The following is a 20,116-nucleotide window of genomic DNA, read 5'->3' on the forward strand; positions in this document are numbered from 1 at the left end:
AATCATAAGGAAGCAAAATAAACTCTCTCCTCTCTATCTAGTAAAGGAAAGGGTCAAATTAAATGCAAATTTTAAAATCACTGTAGATGCTTTTAAAGGCTGCTCAAATGTGACTATAGAATCCAAACCAGATTTTTCTAGGCTTATGAACAATATAGAATAAAAATAAATTCTCAGAATTGAAGATGCCACAATGTTCACTAAAGACACCCCTTCCCAAAAAGACTAGAATCTTCCCCACTCAGCCCTCCTCCCAATTATTAATAGCCCAAATAGAAAGATAAACTTTGCAATGGGCCCTAAAAGTCAACCACTGCAGATTCTGTCAGACCAAGGCTTGAAGGTGAATTCCAGTCAAGGGCCCTCCACCAAGAATGGCCTACTGTTTGACCACTGATATAAGAATCAGATGCTGATCTTAATTGCTGCTGCATGATACAGGGAGAGATGGCATCTCAGATGTGTGGGACCCAAACTCTGACCAGTCTAGTTAGAACGATAGAGTGAAATTGCAACAGATGGTGTCTCTGAGGAACTGTCTCAGATTGAGCTGTTAGTAGAGGTGGTTTTGGAGCAAATTGATAAACTAAACAGTAATAAGTCATCAGGACCAGATCCTGTTCAACCAAGAGTTTTGAAAGAACTCGGATATGAAATTGCAGAACTATTAACTGTGGTATGTAGTGTGTCATTCAAATCAGCTTCTTTGCCAGATGATTGGAGGATAGCTAATGTGACATCAATTGTAAAAAAAAGCTCCAGAGGTGATCCTGGCAATTACAGGCTGGTAAGCCTAACGTCAGTACAAGGCAAATTGCTTGGAACTGTAGTAAAGAACAGAATTATCAGACACATAGATGAACATGATTTGTTGGGGAAGAGTAAACAGGCATTTGTAAAGGGAAATCATGCCTCACCAATCTATTAGAATTTTGGGGGGCGAGCGGTCAACAAACTTATGGACAAGGCTGATCCAGTGGATATAATGTACTTGGAGTTTCAGAATGTCTTTGACTAGGTCCCTCACCAAAGGCTCTTAAGCAAAGAAAGCAATCACGGGATAAGAGGAAAGGTCCTCTCATGCATCAGTAACTGGTTAAAAGATAGGAATCAAAGTGTAGGCATGAATGGTCAGTTTTCAGAAAGAAGAGAGAGGTCAATAGTGGTATCCCCCAGGGATCTGAACTGGGACAAGTGCTGTTCAATATATTTATAAATGATCTGGAAAAGAGGGTAAATAGTGAGGTGGCAAAATTTGAAGATGATACAAAATTACTCAAAGTAGTTAAGTCCAAAGCTGACTGTGAAGAATTACAAAGGGGTCTCTCAAAACTGGGTGACTAGGAATTCAAATTGCAGATGAAGTTCAATGTTGATAAATGCAAAGTAATGCACACAACGCACATTCAATCTGTGGAACTCATTGCAGGTGATGTTGTGAAGGCCAAAAAGTATAAAGGAGTTCAAAAAAGAATTACCTAAGTTCCTGGAGGATAGGTCCATCAATGGCTATTAGCCAGGACGGTCAGGGATGCAACCACTTGCTCTGGGTGTCCATAGGCTCTGATTACCAGAAGCTGAGAGTGTATGACAACAGGGGATGGATCACTTGATAATTGCCCTATTCTGTTCATTTCCTCTGAAACACCTGACACTGGCCACTGCAGGAAGATAGGATACTAGGCTAGATGGACCATTGGTCTGAGCCGGTAAGGTCGTTCTTATATTATGTTCTCACCTGTCTCTGACCAAAACTCATCAGTGTCAGGAAAGCTGGAAGGAGTCTTTGGATGGGCAGGGAACTTACATCACTTTTCAGTATGTTTTTTAATCAATTTGCGCTCATTATTTTAACACATAATTATGGCCTCTTTTTTGATGCTTTCTACAACTGTGCAAGAAACTAAAAATAGTCCATGGGATTAATCCAGTTCATTCAGAATTGGAAACAAGGCTTGCTTGCTTGCTTGATAATTGGCTATTTGGATGCTAAATTTTGCAATCAGTCATTCAGTTGAAAATGTAAAAATGTAACCAAATGCATTCTTTAAATAAATACATACTGGTGGTGTGTACCCACATAATTTTTCTCCTCCATGCTATGAAGTGATCACCTACTACCTACTCAATGTTGCATGACTTGCATATCTTGGTAACTGCCATATTAATCATCTGTGATTTCTGTAAGGGAATTGTAGTTACCTCCAGACCCTTTCATGTGAAGTGGGCAAAACTGGATGTAAGACTTGAAAAATAATGTTGATATAGACTTTGAGATTTCTAGTCTGAATACTAGAAAGTTGGCCTGTCCTTCCTTAAGAGTTTAAAAATGTTTAAACAACTCTTAAATTGTAATGTACAAAAAGAACAAACTGCTTTAATGATAGTACTTTCCATGCTTTATGCTTACTTAGCACTTTTCATCTGAGCATGTCAAAACACTTTGCAAAACACACCCTGTGAGCTAGGTGGTTTTATTCCCATTTTACAGTTTTAGAAATTGAGGTAGGAGAGAGGCTAAGTGAGGTATTCAAGGTCAATCAGTGTCAGAGCCAGGTATAGAAACCAGGAGCCCTTACTTCTAGACCCATGTTTTACCTTTCATAGAACATCTCCCTTCTGGCATTTTCTGTTTGGAATAATAATTAATACAAAGTTAGGAGGGAGATCATTGCTTTCCCTCCTAAGAGCTGCAATCGTCCACCTTGAGCTGTGATGTTGTTAGACTCTATAGAGTAAGCTAAGGTTGGGCCTGACCAGTATTTGAATGGAAGACCTCATTCCCCCACTCATCTCCCTTCCCCCCAAAAAACCTCCAAAAACAAGGTGCTTACAACTAGTGGCAGTGATGATTCTGTCATTGCTAAGCCTATGCCCCAGGGTAGCATTAGATGACATACTTTTACGTGACACATGAAAACAAGATCCCAGTTCTTTGAGTTTTCATGGTATTGGTATTGAATTTCTTGGTAAGAGTGGTGGATTTTTGTTTGAAACAAAATTGAGAAGAAATCCCCTATCTGATAACCATTTAAAAACATGTCTAACTTTGAACATAACCCCCTTTTCAACGTCTCTTTAAATACTTCTCTGATCCTGCTCCTACGGTCACTCTTGACTGCATGGGATATGAACCTTATGTAAATGGGTTGTCAGCCCAGCTGTAGTGCCAGCAGACAAACATGACTTTACATGTATGGTATTCATAAAAAAAATGGTTTAAAGCTTTGAAATATTATAGGAGAAAGTGATGTTTTTCACTCACTCTGCATTTACTAAAATAAATATTGTGGTCTAAGTGTCTGCTGCTGGGAATATTTGTGTAGGCAGAAATTTTTTTTTTAATTCTCTCCATCGTACCAGATACTTCCCTCCCTCCCTTTTTGCTTGCATTTAATTCTAAATTATTGGTTTTGAAGTTTAAGAAAATACATACAGCATGTGATAAAAGTTTCCAACAAGTTTTCATCATGTTAGTTTTAGGCAGAAGAAGAACCTCTCCCCTCCACCATCCCCCATGTTTGTTCTCAGGCCTGTGACTTTCCAGGGTATTTGCTTTGGATGGTCATTCCTGTGGCCATTACTTTGTGCTGCAGTTTCATTTATTCAGATTACATGGCACCATCAACCCAAAGTGCTGCTCTAAAATACTTTTTTATTTAAGTGTTGAGATTGGCATATTTAGACATGAACATTGCCTCCACTGTTGTTTATTTGGTGGATGCCTTGGAGTAAAAGGGTGGATGGGGTAGTCAGAACAATATTAATAATACTTTGCCCTTCTATAGTGTTGTTGTGTCTTTTGGTTTTTACACAACATATGTAATATGAAGGAACCACATAAATAACTGTTTCCTCACATAAAATAAACAAAAAATCATGTTTTCTAAATGTATGGAACGTGCAAGCCTAGTTAGAAATACACATTGCTGCTCCAGCAGGGGTCTGAAGACATAGAAGACAGTGAGGGGCCTTAAGAGGTTCACAAACTATTTAAAGGGTATTACTCCCTTCATATACACAAGTGTGTTTCCTGTAAAGATCTTAAACATTAAACCTTACACCAATGGTCCTCAACCTAGGTCTGCAGAATATGTCTAAGGGGTCCGTGAAAGACTTAAAACAGGTTTCAATTATATATACAGACAATAGATTTCAAAAGGGGTCTGTACCTCCATTCTAAATTTCCCAAGGGGTCTGCACCACCATTTAAAATTTTCCAGGGGTCCACAAATGAAAAAAGATTGGGAACCACTGCCTTACACCACCTTTGTGAGGTAGATACATATGGTTATAGGTAAAAGGAAACAGAGAGAGGTGTAAGTGACTTGTACGTTACACAGTAAATCAGTAGCAGAACTGTGTATAGAACAATAGAGTCTTGGCTTCCTATAAATTGTTCAAATTACTAAAGCTTACTATCTCCTGATGTTAGGATGACTAGTAAAATGAAAATTGTGTTGGAGTTGTTGTTGAACATTGCTAGGGAAAATAAACGTTCTCAGTGCTGAATCAGACATTGAGTTTCAATGACTTTCCTCATAGAAGGAATTAGCAACTGGGTAAATGGAGGGAGCTCTTTTATTCTCTGGTACTATGCTGTAAGTCATGATGATAATGGTTGGGATTAAAGACCCAGTGCTCTTCTTAAGTCAGTTGGATCATCTACTAGCATGGAAGGCAAGAAAAATGGGAGTTGCTTTAGAACACCCATCTTCCTCACTAACCTAAATAGATAAAGTAATCAATACCATTTTATTCCATATTTGCAGAGACAGTCTTGCTCGGAGCTATGCAGAAATCATTTGTTACGCTGAGAATTTGTATGAAAATACTGATAATTGCCATGAAAAATTATTAGTTTTCTACGCATAAAATTATATATCAATCCTGCTTCTGTTGTTTTTACAAATGGAAAGTGACATCTAGAATTTCCTTGCTGTACGGGCTTTGACTGGAATCTAACTATGGCAAAGGATTTCCTAAAACTGTTTCTGGTTAGGATAATGCAGCTTTCATGTGCCTAACTACTGATGACCTGAATGGCTGAGAGCCAGTAGCTTTTGTTTAGCTTTGTAGCATGTAGGTGCTAGATGATTGTGTACACACAGTTCAGTTGCTGTTCAGGGATATAAAAAGCTTATACAGAAAAATTCATCACCTACCCTCTGAGCCCCAAGGATTCTTTCATTTCCCCCATATTATTTATCCTCCACAGCTTTGAGACCCCAAGTCAAATGACTGACTGAGTTTCTTTGGAATTTGTCAACACCACAGCTCAATCAGGAGTGGTCACTAATAAGTGTTGCAAGTTATTCGATCACCCAGTACTGTTAAGGGGTGAACTCACTGTACTACCAGTACAAGGAGGGAGAGAGACTGAATCAGACAAAAACCTCTTGCATGGCAAAGGCAGAGAGCATGGTTCCACAAGACCACCCGGATAAAAACGAATTTTCTGAAGTATTTTTATAGTCTCTCAAGAACCACCTCAGGGTAGGAAACTGAAATAATCCTATTTCCAGTAAATATCATGCTATTACTCCTCCTTTCTTTTGGCCACTCACACATGCCAACTCCTCCTTCCAAAACATCTTTCCAAGAAAAATCTGCTCCTGAAGATTCTTCAGTGTGGTTTGGAAAGGAGTTTTTGTTTCCCCAGTAAAGTAGTCTTGTGTTTGGACGCCAGTGCATATGAACTGTGCAAAGCTCTGTGTGTTTTTAGAGTATTGTATCAGCCATAAAGTCTGAGAGCCCCAACTGCCAGTGAGAACATGCACATTCACCCACAGCAGCAAGCTCCATGTGAGAGAGTGTTGGAATGAAGTGGCTTTGTGTTCCCCTGTGGTACTAACTATTCCAGCCCCTCTGCTCTTCAGTTAGGTTCTGAACTCATTTTAGTGCTAATGGATTGACAGTGGCAAAAGGATGAATGTCTGTTTACTTGTAAGTAGTAAAAAGAAGCAGAGCTGGAACTCAAGTCTGGGGGCTGATTCTGCACTGCTACAGAGTTGGGAATGTGTGCATGTGTAATTTGTACAACCCTTCCCACCCCATTCATTGTCACTGCTGATGCTGTTTCTATTCTCCCCATCAAATAGGGGTCATGTTTGGCAACTTCTTCTCCCTTGTCTCACATCTCCAGGCCATCTGCAAATCCTGCTGCTGCTTCCTGTGTAATATTTCCAAAATCTGACCATCTCTGTCTACTCACTAAAGCACTTGCTGAGGCTGTATCTCATAGACATCCACATTGTCCCCTTCAAAGCCCAAATTATTAAAATCATCTTTCTGTCCTATTGCTTTGACTGTCTTGCACAGTTCTTTGAATTCCTCCATTGCGTCTCCATTTTCTAGTACATCAGTTTCAAGCTTCCGGTTCTTGCTGTAACACAGGGTCCGGTCCAATCCCGAGGTTGTGGCCCTTCTTCGGGCCCCGGCTTGGAGGAAGGCCACTGTACCTTTCTTCAAGGGAATCGTTAGCATCTGCGATGAGTCTGGTGCCCAGGCCCTCAGGCAGGGCGGGCGAGCAAGCAGTCTGGTGCCCCGGCCCTCAGGCAGGGCGGGCGAGCAAGCAGCCTGGTGCCCCGGCCCTCAGGCAGGGCGGGCGAGCAAGCAGCCTGGTGCCCCGGCCCTCAGGCAGGGCGGGCGAGCAAGCAGCCTGGTGCCCCGGCCCTCAGGCAGGGCGGGCGAGCAAGCAGCCTGGTGCCCCGGCCCTCAGGCAGGGCGGGCGAGCAAGCAGCCTGGTGCCCCGGCCCTCAGGCAGGGCGGGCGAGCAAGCAGCCTGGTGCCCCGGCCCTCAGGCAGGGCGGGCGAGCAAGCCGTGTCCTCTAGTCAGGAGAGCAGGGGAAGGTAATCACTCCCTGGGTGGCAAGGACAATGGGGAGGGCAGAGGAGAGGGACACAGACCCACCCAACTCCACTGCGTCCCAGCCCAGGGTCCTAGCAATGGCAAAGGTGTTGCCATTGAGTCGGCGGGGCTTGGCCCTGTCTCAGCCACGGCTATTGCCATCCCTGGGCCACTTCCTCCCCGTATCCCAGGTACCTGTGTCCGCCGGGTCCTCGGGGTCGCTGGGGTATACGGCCCGGGGTAGACCCGCCAGTCCTTCCTCGTCCACAGGTGGCAAGGCGGGGAGTTCCTCTGCGAGGGGCAGCTCTTCCAGGTCACAGGGCTCAGGGGATGGCTCGGCCTCAGGCAGCTCCTCCAGGTCCTGTCCCATCTCTGGGGGCTCAGCGTCAGGCAGCTCTTCCAGGTCAGGTCCGGCCTCGGGGGGGGGGAGGGAAGAGGATCTCCCAGCCCTTGGGCTCCAGGGATTCGCTCCAGTCACTGAGGCCCAGGGGCCTGGCCCAGTCCTGGGGCCCGGTAGGCCTAGGCCAGTCTAGGAGACCCGGGGGCCCTATCCAACCCTTAGGGGTGGGTTGCTTGGGCCACTCCTGGGGTCTTCGCTCCAGGAGGCGCTCGCTTGGGGCAGCGGCCCGGCCCGGTTTAGGCCTTTGCTGCAGCCTCTGCCAGTAGCTTGTCTCTTTCTGAGCTGTGGGGTCTGCTTTTTATACTCTCAGCCCTGGCTGAGACTCCGCCCCTCTGTTGCTGGATTGTTCGGCCAGCAGGACCTATCGCTAGTTGGCCTCCCGGTTGCCGGGCAGACTGGGCTGCCGGCCCTTTTTCTGTCTGGCCCCGGGGTTGCGGCCCTTCTTCGGAGCCCGGCTCGGAGGAAGACCACTGCACCTTCCTATGTTGTCTTCATGGCATTTGGCAAATATTTCCCTTCACAGATTAATAGAGATTACAGCCAGAAGGGACTAGTCTGATCTCCTATATATCACAGGCCATTCAGTTTCACCAGGTTACCTGTACTGAGCTCAGTAACCTGTTTGACTAAAGCATAACTTGTGTTTGGGTAAAGCATATTTTCCAGGAAGACATCCAGTCTTGATTTGAAGACATGAACAAGTGGAGAATCCATCACTTGTCTTGGTAACTTGTTCTAGTGGTTAGTCACCCTCACTGTTTAATAATAAATTAATAAACTAATTAAAATGTGCCTTATTCCTATTTTGAATTTGTCTGGCTTCAGCTTCCAGACACTGGTTCTTGTTATGTTTCCTCCACTCAGTTGAAGAGCCCTTTGGTACCCAGTCCTTTTGTTCCATGAAGGTACTTATACACTGTAATCAAGTTATCTTCCTTTTTTATAAAATAAACAGACTGACTTCTTTAAGTATCTCACTGTTAAAGCATTTTCTCCAGCCTTCTAATAATTTTTATGGCTATTTTCTACAGCTACTTCAGTTTTTCAACATCTTTTTAAAAAATGTGAACACTAGAACTTCCAATGTCGGTCTCACCCAACAAGTATAACATAATCCAATGGCTGGAAGTTAAAACTAGATAAATTCAGGTTGGAAGTAAGGCTTACATTTTTAACAGTAAGGGTAATTAACCATTGGAACAGTTTACCAAAGGTTGTAGTGGATTCTCCATTACTGACAATTTTGAAATCAAGATTGCATGTTTTTCTAAAAGCTTTGCTCTAGGAATTATTTTGTGGAAGTTCTGAGGCTTATGCTATACAGGATGTCATACTATATGATCACAATGGTTCCTTCTGTCCTTGGAATCTGTGAATTCCCTATGCAGAGGTAAAGTAACCTCCCTGCTCAGCATTGTATTGGGAGCTCATGTTGAGTTGCTTGTCAACTGTGACCCCTAAGTCTTTTTCAGCGTCACTGCTTTCTAGAACAGAGTCCTCTGTTCTGTAAGGTCTGGCCTACATTCTTTGTTCCTTGGGCCTGGTCTACACTGCTGGCGGCCGTAGACTGGAGATACACAAGCTACATAGTATAACTTGCATATCTCCCGTTGACTTACTAACTTTTCACTTACTGTGGCGTCTCCACTGCACCGATGGGAAATGCCCTCTGGTCGATGCAGCCTTATGCTTTTCGTGGGGGTGAATTTACGGCATCGACCGGAGAGCACTTCCAGGATTGATTGAGTGGGACTCCACAGCCCATTCAATTGATCCTGCAGCACCAGCACAGCCCTGGCAGTATAGACATATCCTAGATGTATAACTTTGTATTTGGCTCTATTAAAACACATTATTTTGAATGGGCCTAGCTTACCAAACAATCTATGTCACTCAGTATGACTGCCCTGTCCTCATTATTTACTATTCTGCAGTCTTTGTGTCATCTGCAGATGTTAGCAGCAGCGATTTTATATTTGCTTCTAGGTCATTGAAAATATTGAATAGCATGAGGCCTACTACCAGTCCCTGCATTCAGTTCTGATTCCTCATGGCTGGTTACCTTGTGAGGGCTGTCAGTTAGCTAGTTTTTAATCCATTTAATGTGTGCCTCCCTATTTTTTATGCTCTTGTATCTTGTGTTACTTCCTTGCCTACTCCATCAGTAATATCAATCTTCAATGCCCAATTGTCTGTTCTCTTACAAACATATGGATCATCATTATGACATGAGCAAATTCTGATGTAAGTGGTTACTCTCTGCCTCCCTAAATTCTCCCTGCAGTTTGTTAGATGAAGTATTCTTATTCACTTCTCTTAAACTGTCATATAGCATTACTTTCTACATACCATGCTAGTGGCAGCTGCATTTTTCAGTGATAGGCTAAGTAACCCTTGTGTATATATGTTTGTAAAGCTTTTAATTGCAGTGTGGAAATGTAAAAGATTATCTCTCTTGTTGCTGTTTTTGCCTAGTTGAAAATAAGATATAAATCAAACACCCACAACCTTTTGTGAAGGGTTGGAATACCAAGAGTAAAATCAAGCTGAGAATGGGATGCGATCTTAATAAGAATGAAAATCTAATGGTGAATTCTTTTTCTCTTAATGTTTCTTCTCAGACTCTCTATGGCCAAAGATTCGGGTTCCACTGAAAGTTGTGAAGACCACAGAGAACAAACTCAGTAATCGTTTCTTCCCCTATGATGAGATTGAAACGGAGGCGGTATTGGCCATTGATGATGATATCATCATGTTGACGTCAGATGAACTGCAGTTTGGCTATGAGGTAAGAGGATTGCTTTTTTCTTCTCAATGTTATGCTGTCTACCTAACAGTTTGTGTACATATGAGTAATACATGGGGGAAAGGGCCAGATGATCAATTGGCATAAGTCATCATAGCTCCATTGACTTCAGTGGGTCAGTGCCAATTTACACCAGCTGAGAATCTGGCCTAAAAAGGTTGGGGCTCATAACTTTTTGAAAAGCTTTTTAGCTGTGGGAAAATTCTTAGCCAACAGTAAATGTCTTGTAAATGGCCTGTCAGTGCCATTGAATACTTTAGACAAAAGAAATCTCTGTTAAGTGGGAATGGGCTCTATGGTTCTTCAATTTCAGTAACTTCTATTCACATGACAAATTATAGAGATTTTGCCAAAGTTAATACCTCAGATCTGTGTCTATGGGAGGGCTTTACGGTAAAGAAGGTTCACATGTGTCCATTCTTTATTACTGCCTATCTTGGATTATTCTGTTACCAATAATAAGAAGTATTGTTGTGTTGCTCTAGAACATTTTTAGTAGCTAAGCACCTTAAAATAAATTAATGATTCTTAATGAGCATAATGCATTGACTGTTCTAACAAACAGGAATCAGATGTGTCTGAAAGTTCTGTTCACGGGTCTCTGAGATCAGTAGTAGCCAGCAGTTGCCCCATTGGATAGTACCTTATCTACACCTTTTTTCTCTATGAAGTAATGGACAAGGCAAGGTCCAGAGGTTAAGTATTGAGAACAGAAAAGGTATCTTGAGGGGAAAGCGCTTTAGCACGAGGCATAGCACAACAAAAAGGGGGATTGATATGGTCTGTCAAAGACATGTGAAGGCAGTGAGGACACAAGTGGCTGTTGTTACATGATGGTATCACCAAATTAAAAAACAGAGTCCAAATCAATTAGCCATGGCATTACAAGGAAGGTGACATTTTCAAATCTGTACCTGAGATGTCTGTCAAAACGACCACACATTTAAAGGGAAGCAGTCAGTTTCACTTACTTCTGAAATGTAGGTTTTTAAAGAAGGGTGTTGAAATTTCTCTTACAGGATTTATTTTCTCCTTCCTTTTTTATATTTGGATATATGACATAGAATTTGACATTACTATAACACTTGTGTACAAACAACAATGCTCTGTGTTAAGGAAATAAACAGAAGACTTTGGCAAAATCTAGTATTAATAGAAATGTTGATTAAATTTAAATTTTCTTTTAAAACCATGTCAGGAAAGGTTTTTGTTTTGTTTTTTAATTTATGTATGTATTATTTACACTTTGCTGCAGAATGGGGAGTCAAAATAAAATGACACTGGGCTTAATGCATGGGAGCTGGAAAGTTAAAGTGATCAGTTAATTTCATTGCCCAAACAGAGTGAAATAACAAAAGGAAACAGCATAGAAGAGCGGAAAGTAAAATAAATGTTGCCATCTGTTCACTGTTACTAATCTAACATGCTAACCTAGGATTTTGTCAAGATGTATAACTTTAGTATCCCTTTAATGTGAATCCTCCCCAAGTGAGAGAAACTTTTAGCCAATTACCAGTTTTTGGATTCAAGAAGTTATTTGTGGCAACTTATATATGCTGACTTAAACAATAATACATTTTTTTAAATAGTGGAGACAGAGTGCCACATGGCTCCACAGGGAAATATGTCCCTGAGGAATATAACAGTTGCATGTTAGTACATGAGACATGAAAGGAGAACTAAGAGAAGACAATTGTGGGAAGCAATTTTTATGGCCACGTTGGCCTTTTCTATACTACATTTTCCCCTTGATGTTTCCCTCTATTGTTAACAACAGTTCATCTCCATCATAGGAAACTCTACTGCCTTGAGCATTTTAAACACCATACTGCATAAAACTATAGTGAAAAAGGTTAGACAGCAAGATGGTGACAACAATGGCAGCCGTCAAAGTCCTGTCTACATTTTTTCTTCTACTCTTGTTAGCAGCTGTGGGGTTGAACTGTTGATAGTAATGGTAGAAAATTTTAGAGGAAAAAAGTGTAATATTAACAGAGCCTGTGACTGGCTTGCAGTGTAAACTCTGCCTCTGTTACCAGTTTAATTCTCTTGTAACCACAATACTGGCTCAAACTGAAACAAAAATAAATAAATAAATAAAAATAAAACCTAAAAAGTTTCTTAAGTTGTTCCAAAATGAGCCTTCACTACTGATGGTGCAAGGCTCTGAGGGCTTCTATTCAAAGACTGTAACTGAAGGTCACGACTGCAGGTGAGCTTAGGTAATGCTTCAGCAAGAAATCGTGAGAATCAAATATAAGATGTGTGCATATCCAAAGGTTTATACTTGTATAACAAAGCGCTTCACAGATGTTAAGCAAGTCTCACATCTCCCCATGTCAGAAAGGAAATTATTATCCTCACGGGGGAAATTGTGGCAAAAATAGTATCTGTGACTTCCTCAAGTTTACACAGTTATTCAGTATCAGGAATTTAAATCCAGTACTTGTGACTCCCCATCCCCAGCTCTAACCATTAGACTACATTATCTAATTCATGTCTACATGGAGACTTAGTCAAAGTGCATGGCAAGCCAGGGTGTGACTGTATAGCACACTAGCTTGCTATGCTGAGTTGCCATGTTATAAATAATAGTATGTCAAAGTATACTCCGGAACTTCTAGCACACAGTAGTAGGGTCCACATGGCGATTTAGTGGGTGGCAGGCTAGTGTACTGTAAATTTACACCCTGGCTTCCTCCGCAGTAATTTTCCGTGTAGAGAAGCTCTTATTTGCCTGCTGTGGGCCAGATACTTGGATTGCAGGACTGCCTGAGTAACAGCTTTTACATGGGAAAATTTAGCAGTTTGTATACAGCATTACTTTGTCCAGTAAAGATATTGTGAACCATGTAAAGATATAGCTTTTTGCAGTCCTCTATTTTAACTGTAAAACCATTCTAGTTTAATACACTGCCATACAGATGGAATAGTAAGGTACTTTATCAAACAAGTGACTGAGGCTGACCCAAGGCTAGTTTGAATCAATATATTTTTAGATTACTAGTTTTTTTTTTTTTTTTTTTTTTTTAAATTTTGAATCATACATGAATCAACTTATTTTTACCTGTACAATTTTCCCTCTTAAGGCAGCGGGTTATACAGTTCCTGCTCTCCAGGCCAGAAATCAGGGACTGCAGATTGATCTTCTCTGGCTTTGAGTGTCTTTGACTTGCTTGACAGGCCTGAACTGGCTACCAGATGTTTAAATTGTCCTTAGCCTGTGATAATTTATTTATCTGTTTATGTATTTTACCAGAAAAGTATCTCTTGAGTTCTTGACTCATTTGCAGGGGAATCCAGAGGGAACAGTAGCTGCATATAATGTTACAAGAAAGTTTTCTTTTAAAAGTATATCTGCTTCTGCTTCAGTCACAAGAAGCATTTGGAAACATGACAATTACTTTCTTCGCTCCTCTCCTCATCCTTGATACTTTATTTTTAAACATGTGGCAAAACCCCTCTGTCACACAGACTTATCTGGATGTATAGAGTAGAATCTTTAAAAAACCAAAAATAAAACCCAAAACAAAAAAATCCACACTTTGATCTCCACACAATTTCAGCCATAACAAATTATAGTAACACTCAGTGTCAGACATTTTTTACTTGTTAAAAGTGAACTGTTACAGTTCACATTGATTTATTATATAGTGTTAACACTATAGGAGAAAGTAGAAAAATAGAACCTGTCTGCTGCTGTTATAAGGAGGTGTAGGAATACCTAGAATATTGTAAATTGAAAGAGAATCTCTATAGAAACCTTCATGACAAAATTTCACCAAAGTATATAGAGGCACTAACAAACTAAAGTACTAAGCAGTTAGAATGAGGTAACTTTTCTAACCATTCCTCAGCCTTTGGTATTCTCTTTCAAGGCAGATTAATAAAAATGTCAAGAAACTAAATATATTCAGATTATTATCATTTAAAAAAATTGAGACAAATCCATTGGCTCATCCCTAATTTTTTTCCTTTTGAGCAAGGGACTTGGAGCTTGCTCTCTAGGATATGATAGGGTTGCTGTATGATCTCAAGACAAGTTGCTTAACCATTCTGTGCCTCAGTTTGTCCATCTGTAAAACAAGGATAATAGTTTCCAAACATGGATTTTGGAAAGACTTATTAATAAATATTTAGCACTTTACAACTTCAAGGTGCTGTATAAGCATTGAATGTTAAAGTAATAAGAACAAATAATAATGTAAGAGGGAATTACTTTATTCCCTCAAGCCATTTTCACTTTGAAGCCCTTCAGATTGCATGTTCTCTGTATGTACATAGGAAAAAGAGTTGGCCCCAGTGCTAAGCAAAGTTTGGCTGGTTGGAATTTTAAACATTTTGCCTGCTTCTGTTAGATGGTCTCCTTGCCCTGCCCCAAGGTACATTTTGAAGTCTCAATTTTTCTGCCTACTTCAAAAGTAAAAATCATGGCCTGCTCATTGATGAATTTATTACACCCATTACATCCATATTATTCAAAAAGTGATCTTTAATTAAAGTTTTGGATACCCCCAATAAAAGGATTCTTCTTAATACATTCTTTGATCAGTCCAAATGAATCTTTTCCCCCTTCAAATCAGAAATAATGCAACCATTTGCTCTCTAAAAGAGGATCCTTATGTTATGTTAGTCTGGAATCTGCATGCCACCCCATGGGACTTCTCTAAACTAACTCTGCTGAATCTATACCATTCACAAAGATTTTGCAATTTAAAAATATTTTGTAAATTGGAATCCTGGGAAGCATTATTATCTTTGTCTGGGATTCTTTTTATGATGTTTAACAGCAACACTGGTGAGAAAGGCCAGTCCACGGAGTGAGAGAGAAAGATACAGAGCCCTGATTTATTGTATTGACCTTAATCCACATAGGATAGCAACAGCATTTCACTTTTATAGGACAACACTTATGTCTTTCCTCCTTCTGGAACTACTTTATTCTTTCTGCTACTGGTTCTAAAATAGATCAGAAAACTCTTAATTTTGTATGTCAATTGCTAATACCTTTCTTACAACAGCAGCTTTCATCCAGTGTGCTCTGCAAGAAGAGATCACTTGAGCCACCTCTGGAGTGGACTGTGGCAGCTGTTTTCATATTGCACAGCAATGGTACATAATAGATACAGTAAATAACACTGTATCTAAGTGAAACTACAGAGGGTACTTTAGCTAGGCATAATGTAAACACTCATTTTGGAATTAGGTTTGGACACTGGGATTAATATCCTGTTCTTGTGTAAAACACCCTGAGATCTTTAATAAGCCCAGATTGTCAGAATTTGTTTGACATCTCATCTGTAAACTATCTCAGTGTGAAGGAAAGTTAGGAAGAACAATAAGAGGCCAATATAGCTCCATCAGGAGCTATTTAATTACCAGACAAATAAAAAAGGAGCCCTACAAAAACTGGAAACATGGACAGATTGCTAAGGAGTACAAAAGAATAGCACAAGCCTATAGGGACAAAATCAGAAAGGCTAAAGCACAATATGAGCTATAACTAGCAAGAGACATAAAATACAATAAGAAGTCTTCTACTTAGCAGGGAAGGAGAGCTAATAATGGATAATGTCAAGAAGGTTGAGGTGTTTAATGCCTATTTTGCTTCAGTCATCACTAAAAAGGTTAATGGTGACCAGAGACTTAACACAATTAATATTAACATCAAGGGGGAAGGAATGCAAGCCGAAATAGGGAGAGAGTAGATTACAGAATATTTAGATAAATTAGGTATATTTGAGTCATCTGGGCCTGATGAAATTCATCCTAGGGTATTTAAGAAAGAAACTGAAGTAATCTCTGAACTATTTGTAATGATCTTTGAGAACTCATGAAGGGTGGGTGAGATCCCAGAGGACTGAAGAAGGACAAATCTAGTAGCTATCTTTAAAAAGGGGGACGAGGAGGACACAGGGAATTATAGAGCCATCAGTCAAATGTCAATATGTGGGAAATATAGTGAGACAAATTATTAAACAATCAGTTTGTAAGCAACTAACGAATAGTAGAATATAAGGAATAGCCAACATGGATTTGTCAAGAACAATTCATGCCAAGCCAAACTAATCTTCTTTGACAGGGTTTCTGGCCTAGTGGAGAGGGGTAGACTGTAGGCGTGATGTATCTTGATTTTGTAAGGCTTTTAGCAGTCCCACATGACATTCACATAAGCAAACCAGGGAAAGGTGGTCTAGATGAATTTACTAGGCTGGGTGCACGATTGTTGAAGGACCATACTCAAAGTAGTTGTTAATGGTTCGCAGTCAAACTGGAGGATATACCTATCATGTCCCATTGGAATCAGTCCTGAGCCTCATGCTGTTCACTATTCTCATTAATGACTTTGATAATGGAGTAGAGAGTATTTTTATAAAAATTGTGAATGACAGCAAGTTGGGAGTGGTTGCAAGTACTTTGAAGTACAGGACTTGAATTCAAAATTACTTTGACAAACTGGAGAATTGGTCTTAAGTCAACAAAATGAAATTCAGTAAAGACAAGTGAAAAGTGCTACACTTAAAAAGAAAAAAATCAAATGCACAACTACAAAGTGGGAAATAACTGGCGAGGCAGTAGTGCTTCTGAAAAGGAGCTGGGGGTTACAGTGGATCACAGATTGAATATGAGTCAACGTTACTCATATTGTGACTCATATTGCAGTTGTGGAAAGCTAATATTCTGGGGTGTCTTAACAGGAGTTTCGTATGTAAGATGTGGGACATAATTGTCCCACTCTACTCAACACTTGAAAGGCCTCAGCTGGAATACTTTGTCTAGTTCTGGGTGCCACGCTTTAGGAAAAATGTGGACAAATTGGAGAGAGCCCAAAGAAGAGCAACAAAGATTATAAAAGGTTTAGAATGTTTAGTATGAGGAATGGGTATGAAGTTTAGTATGAGGAATGGGTTTAAAAAAAAAAACTGGGCATGTTTAGTCTTGAGAAGAGAAGACTGAAAGGTCATGTGATAAGTCTTCAAATACGTTAAGGACTGTTTTATGAAGAGGACAGTGATCGATTGTTCTTCATGTCCACTGAAGATAGGACAAAAAGTAATTGGCTTAATCTGCAGCAAGGAAGATTTAGGTTTATTAGAAAAATCTTTCTAACTATAAGGATAGGTAAGCAGTGGAATAGGCTTCCAAAGGAGATTGTGGAATCCCCATCACTGAAGGTTTTTAAGAACAGGTTGGATAAATGCCTTTCAGGAATTGTCTAGGTATTTGGTTCTACCTTAACACAGCGGGCTGGATGATCTCTCAACGTCCTTTCCAGGCCTACATTTCTATGATTTTATGAAAGATGGCATTTCCAAAAACATTCATACTCTACCAGGCTGAAGCATTAGAACACTGGTGACTAGTGAGGTGAGTATTCCTTACTGAATTGTCAACACTTTAGTATTTCTTAAATCTCTCTCATCCAAGCCTGGCCTTCTTTATGTTTAGAAAAATGTTAAGATCACTGGCCGAAGTATCAAGGATTCCTAATAGATGGATACATGGCAGTTAACCATCAAATCAAAAGAGATGGTAATACAAAATGAACACTATGTATAAGGTTACGTATAAGCTGTTGTGAAATCTCCCATATAAGCAGAAGCTGGATGTATTAACTTGGCTGTGGAAGTACTTGTATTTGTATTGATTTGGGCTATGAATTGAAGGTAGTTATCTGGAGTCCTTCCAAGAACAGCCATTGAATGAACTACTGATGAACATCAGGAAGAAACCAACATTTCCATTGAGTTCACTAGCACTAGTTTTAAAAGCAATCTTTAGTTAAAACAAATGGGTTATTTTTTAACTGCTGCAATCTGTTAGTTTCCAGAGGCCAGAAGGCAAGTTGTGAGTCCTGCATTGGTACTATTAGAAGACTGTGTAAGCCACCATCCATTAAGCCTAGTTTTTACTTTGTCAAGTGGGACTTTAGCAAATCTCTCACTGAAGGAGCAGCAAAGCTGAAAGGAATATGAACCAGCCTTTCCTATGCTACAAGGGCACTACTGTCCCTTGGGAAGCAGAAGTTGAGTTTAATCCTTCTTTCAGCTGCCTTCAATATGCATGTCATCCTCTGTACAGGAGTTCTTAGCTGTGTGTGTTACAAATCTGCTGTGTTCTCTCAAATCCTTTGCTGAGCCTCAATAGCTTATGTTGTGGTGCAGTTCAACAGCTGGGGAACTGGTATTTTAATAGTAGGGTTTTTTAAATTTAAAATGTAATAATTAAAAATATAAGTCCTAGGAAAGAAGTAATAGGACTTTGAAGGGAAGATATGAGCTATGTATTTGTTCTTCTGTGCATTAATATTGTGAACCTATGTTATATAGAAGCAGTGCAATGTAATTTAAGCCTTTGATGGGTTTTTAGGCAGTCACGCAGTTCCTTATCAGCTGATGACACCCAGTTATGACAAAAACTTGAGTTCTTCTTTCCTCTTGAGAGCTATATAGCTTCCAGAATTTTTTTCCTGCCATAGCCTTCTAACAGAGATCTTTCTTATAAGTACTTGGACACTACTGAGATCATGCCCTGTAATTATCAGGGAAGGTGGTCTTGTGATTAAGGTACTGGTCAGAGTCAGAAGATCTGATTTTTCATTCCTGGTTTCTGTGTGATTTTTGGCTAGTTTTCTTATCTGTAAAATTGGGATGATAATCTCCCTGCTAAAGGGATTCTGCAACTATATTAATTGACATTTGTAAAATGTGTGGAGATCTTTGAATGGAAAGGGATATAGAAATGTAAAATAGTAATAATGTACCTACGGTAAAAGGCTACAGCCAAGACAGATGAAGAACTAGTACTGACTATTTTATCTTACTTACACTTTTCAAATACTTTAGTAGAGTTCTTTTGGTCCAAATCATGTAGTTAAAAGGTAAGAGATGCCCTAACGAATGGAATTGCGGACAAATTGCACAATGTGGCTTTCAGTATAATAGAACTCTTAAGAACCCTTTTGCTGTGAATCTGCTTTATGGTTAATTGTCTTTCATCCAGTGTGGAATGAAGATGAGGCAGTTAAAGGGAATTCTTTGTTGACAATGTTGTTGACCGAATATGGATGGTTTAGTGTGTGTGTGTGTGTGTACCCCACCAATCTGAATCAGAAACGTTAATGACTCTACATGATGTTTTAAGGTTTAACAGGTTTTAAGATTTAACCGTATCCCTCCAACTGGGTTTGACACTCACTAGGCTAAAAAAAATTGCTGTAAAGTTAAAATTACTAGTAGCACAAAATAAATGTTACTTTCATTACTGGCAAATAGAAAATCCCATGTATTTTGCTTGCATTGGCTACTAGTAAATAATTTTAACACTGTATCCGTTTTCTCCTCCTGGGAAATTGTCCGTTGTTTAATGTGGCCAGCATCATGTAGAACTGGGGCTGCATTAATGATGCCCTGTCCCTGTTCTTGTCCACTTGTGTTTGATCCTGTAGTCAGCTGCAGAGTAATGTATGAAGTGACAAGGATGGTATCTTGATTGTATCCAGCTGTCTGGAACAAGTCAAGGGCAAAGACGCCTGTCATGTAGCAATAGCTCCACCAAAGCACCCATTAAAGAATATAAAGAAATATAACATGTGGCTTTTGAACATAACTCTGTTAAAGTAAAGGGGCTTATTAGACCCAAAGCCGTTCCTGAAAGCAGTTTAGATTGTAGCCCTAACCATCATGTTTAATGTCTAAAGTTCCATTTTAACCATGCCTTGGCTCTTAAACAACGTTAATTCTTTTTGAGCAGAGTAGTTGTGTTCTCCTTAACAGGAAAGTTGGTGCTGTTTTCCTGTCTTATTGCATTAATTAAAGAGCCACATCCACATTTGGAAATGTAGGGTTCTTTTAAAATGAATTCAAAATGAGACAGTTACTTACTTGTATTTTCTTTTCAGACTTTCATTATTTCAGAGTTTCTTGTTTCTCAGTAGAAGCTTCTTCCAGCACTGACAATTTTAATGTCACAAATGCTCACATTGGAGTCACAGAATGAACTGAGTAGCAGCAGTTTGAAAGACGATGCTTTTTAGGATAATTCAAGGGAACATGTGGGA

The 20,116-nt window shown here is 40.0% G+C and overlaps 1 protein-coding gene across 1 annotated transcript in view; it reads left to right on the forward strand.

Annotated features, from left to right (window-relative positions):
• The window catches only part of EXT2 (exostosin glycosyltransferase 2), a 93,957-nt gene that overhangs the window by 61,241 nt on the left and 12,600 nt on the right, over positions 1-20,116 (forward strand). Inside the window, exon 10 of the mRNA XM_067557594.1 lies at positions 9,872-10,038. Coding sequence (XP_067413695.1) covers positions 9,872-10,038 — 167 coding nt within the window. The remainder of the gene's footprint in view (positions 1-9,871; positions 10,039-20,116) is intronic.

The sequence above is a fragment of the Emydura macquarii genome, unplaced genomic scaffold, assembly GCF_026122565.2.
Source record: "Emydura macquarii macquarii isolate MOO-44397 ecotype Brisbane River unplaced genomic scaffold, CSIRO-AGI_Emac_v2 contig_1876, whole genome shotgun sequence".
Classification (NCBI taxonomy): domain Eukaryota; kingdom Metazoa; phylum Chordata; order Testudines; family Chelidae; genus Emydura; species Emydura macquarii.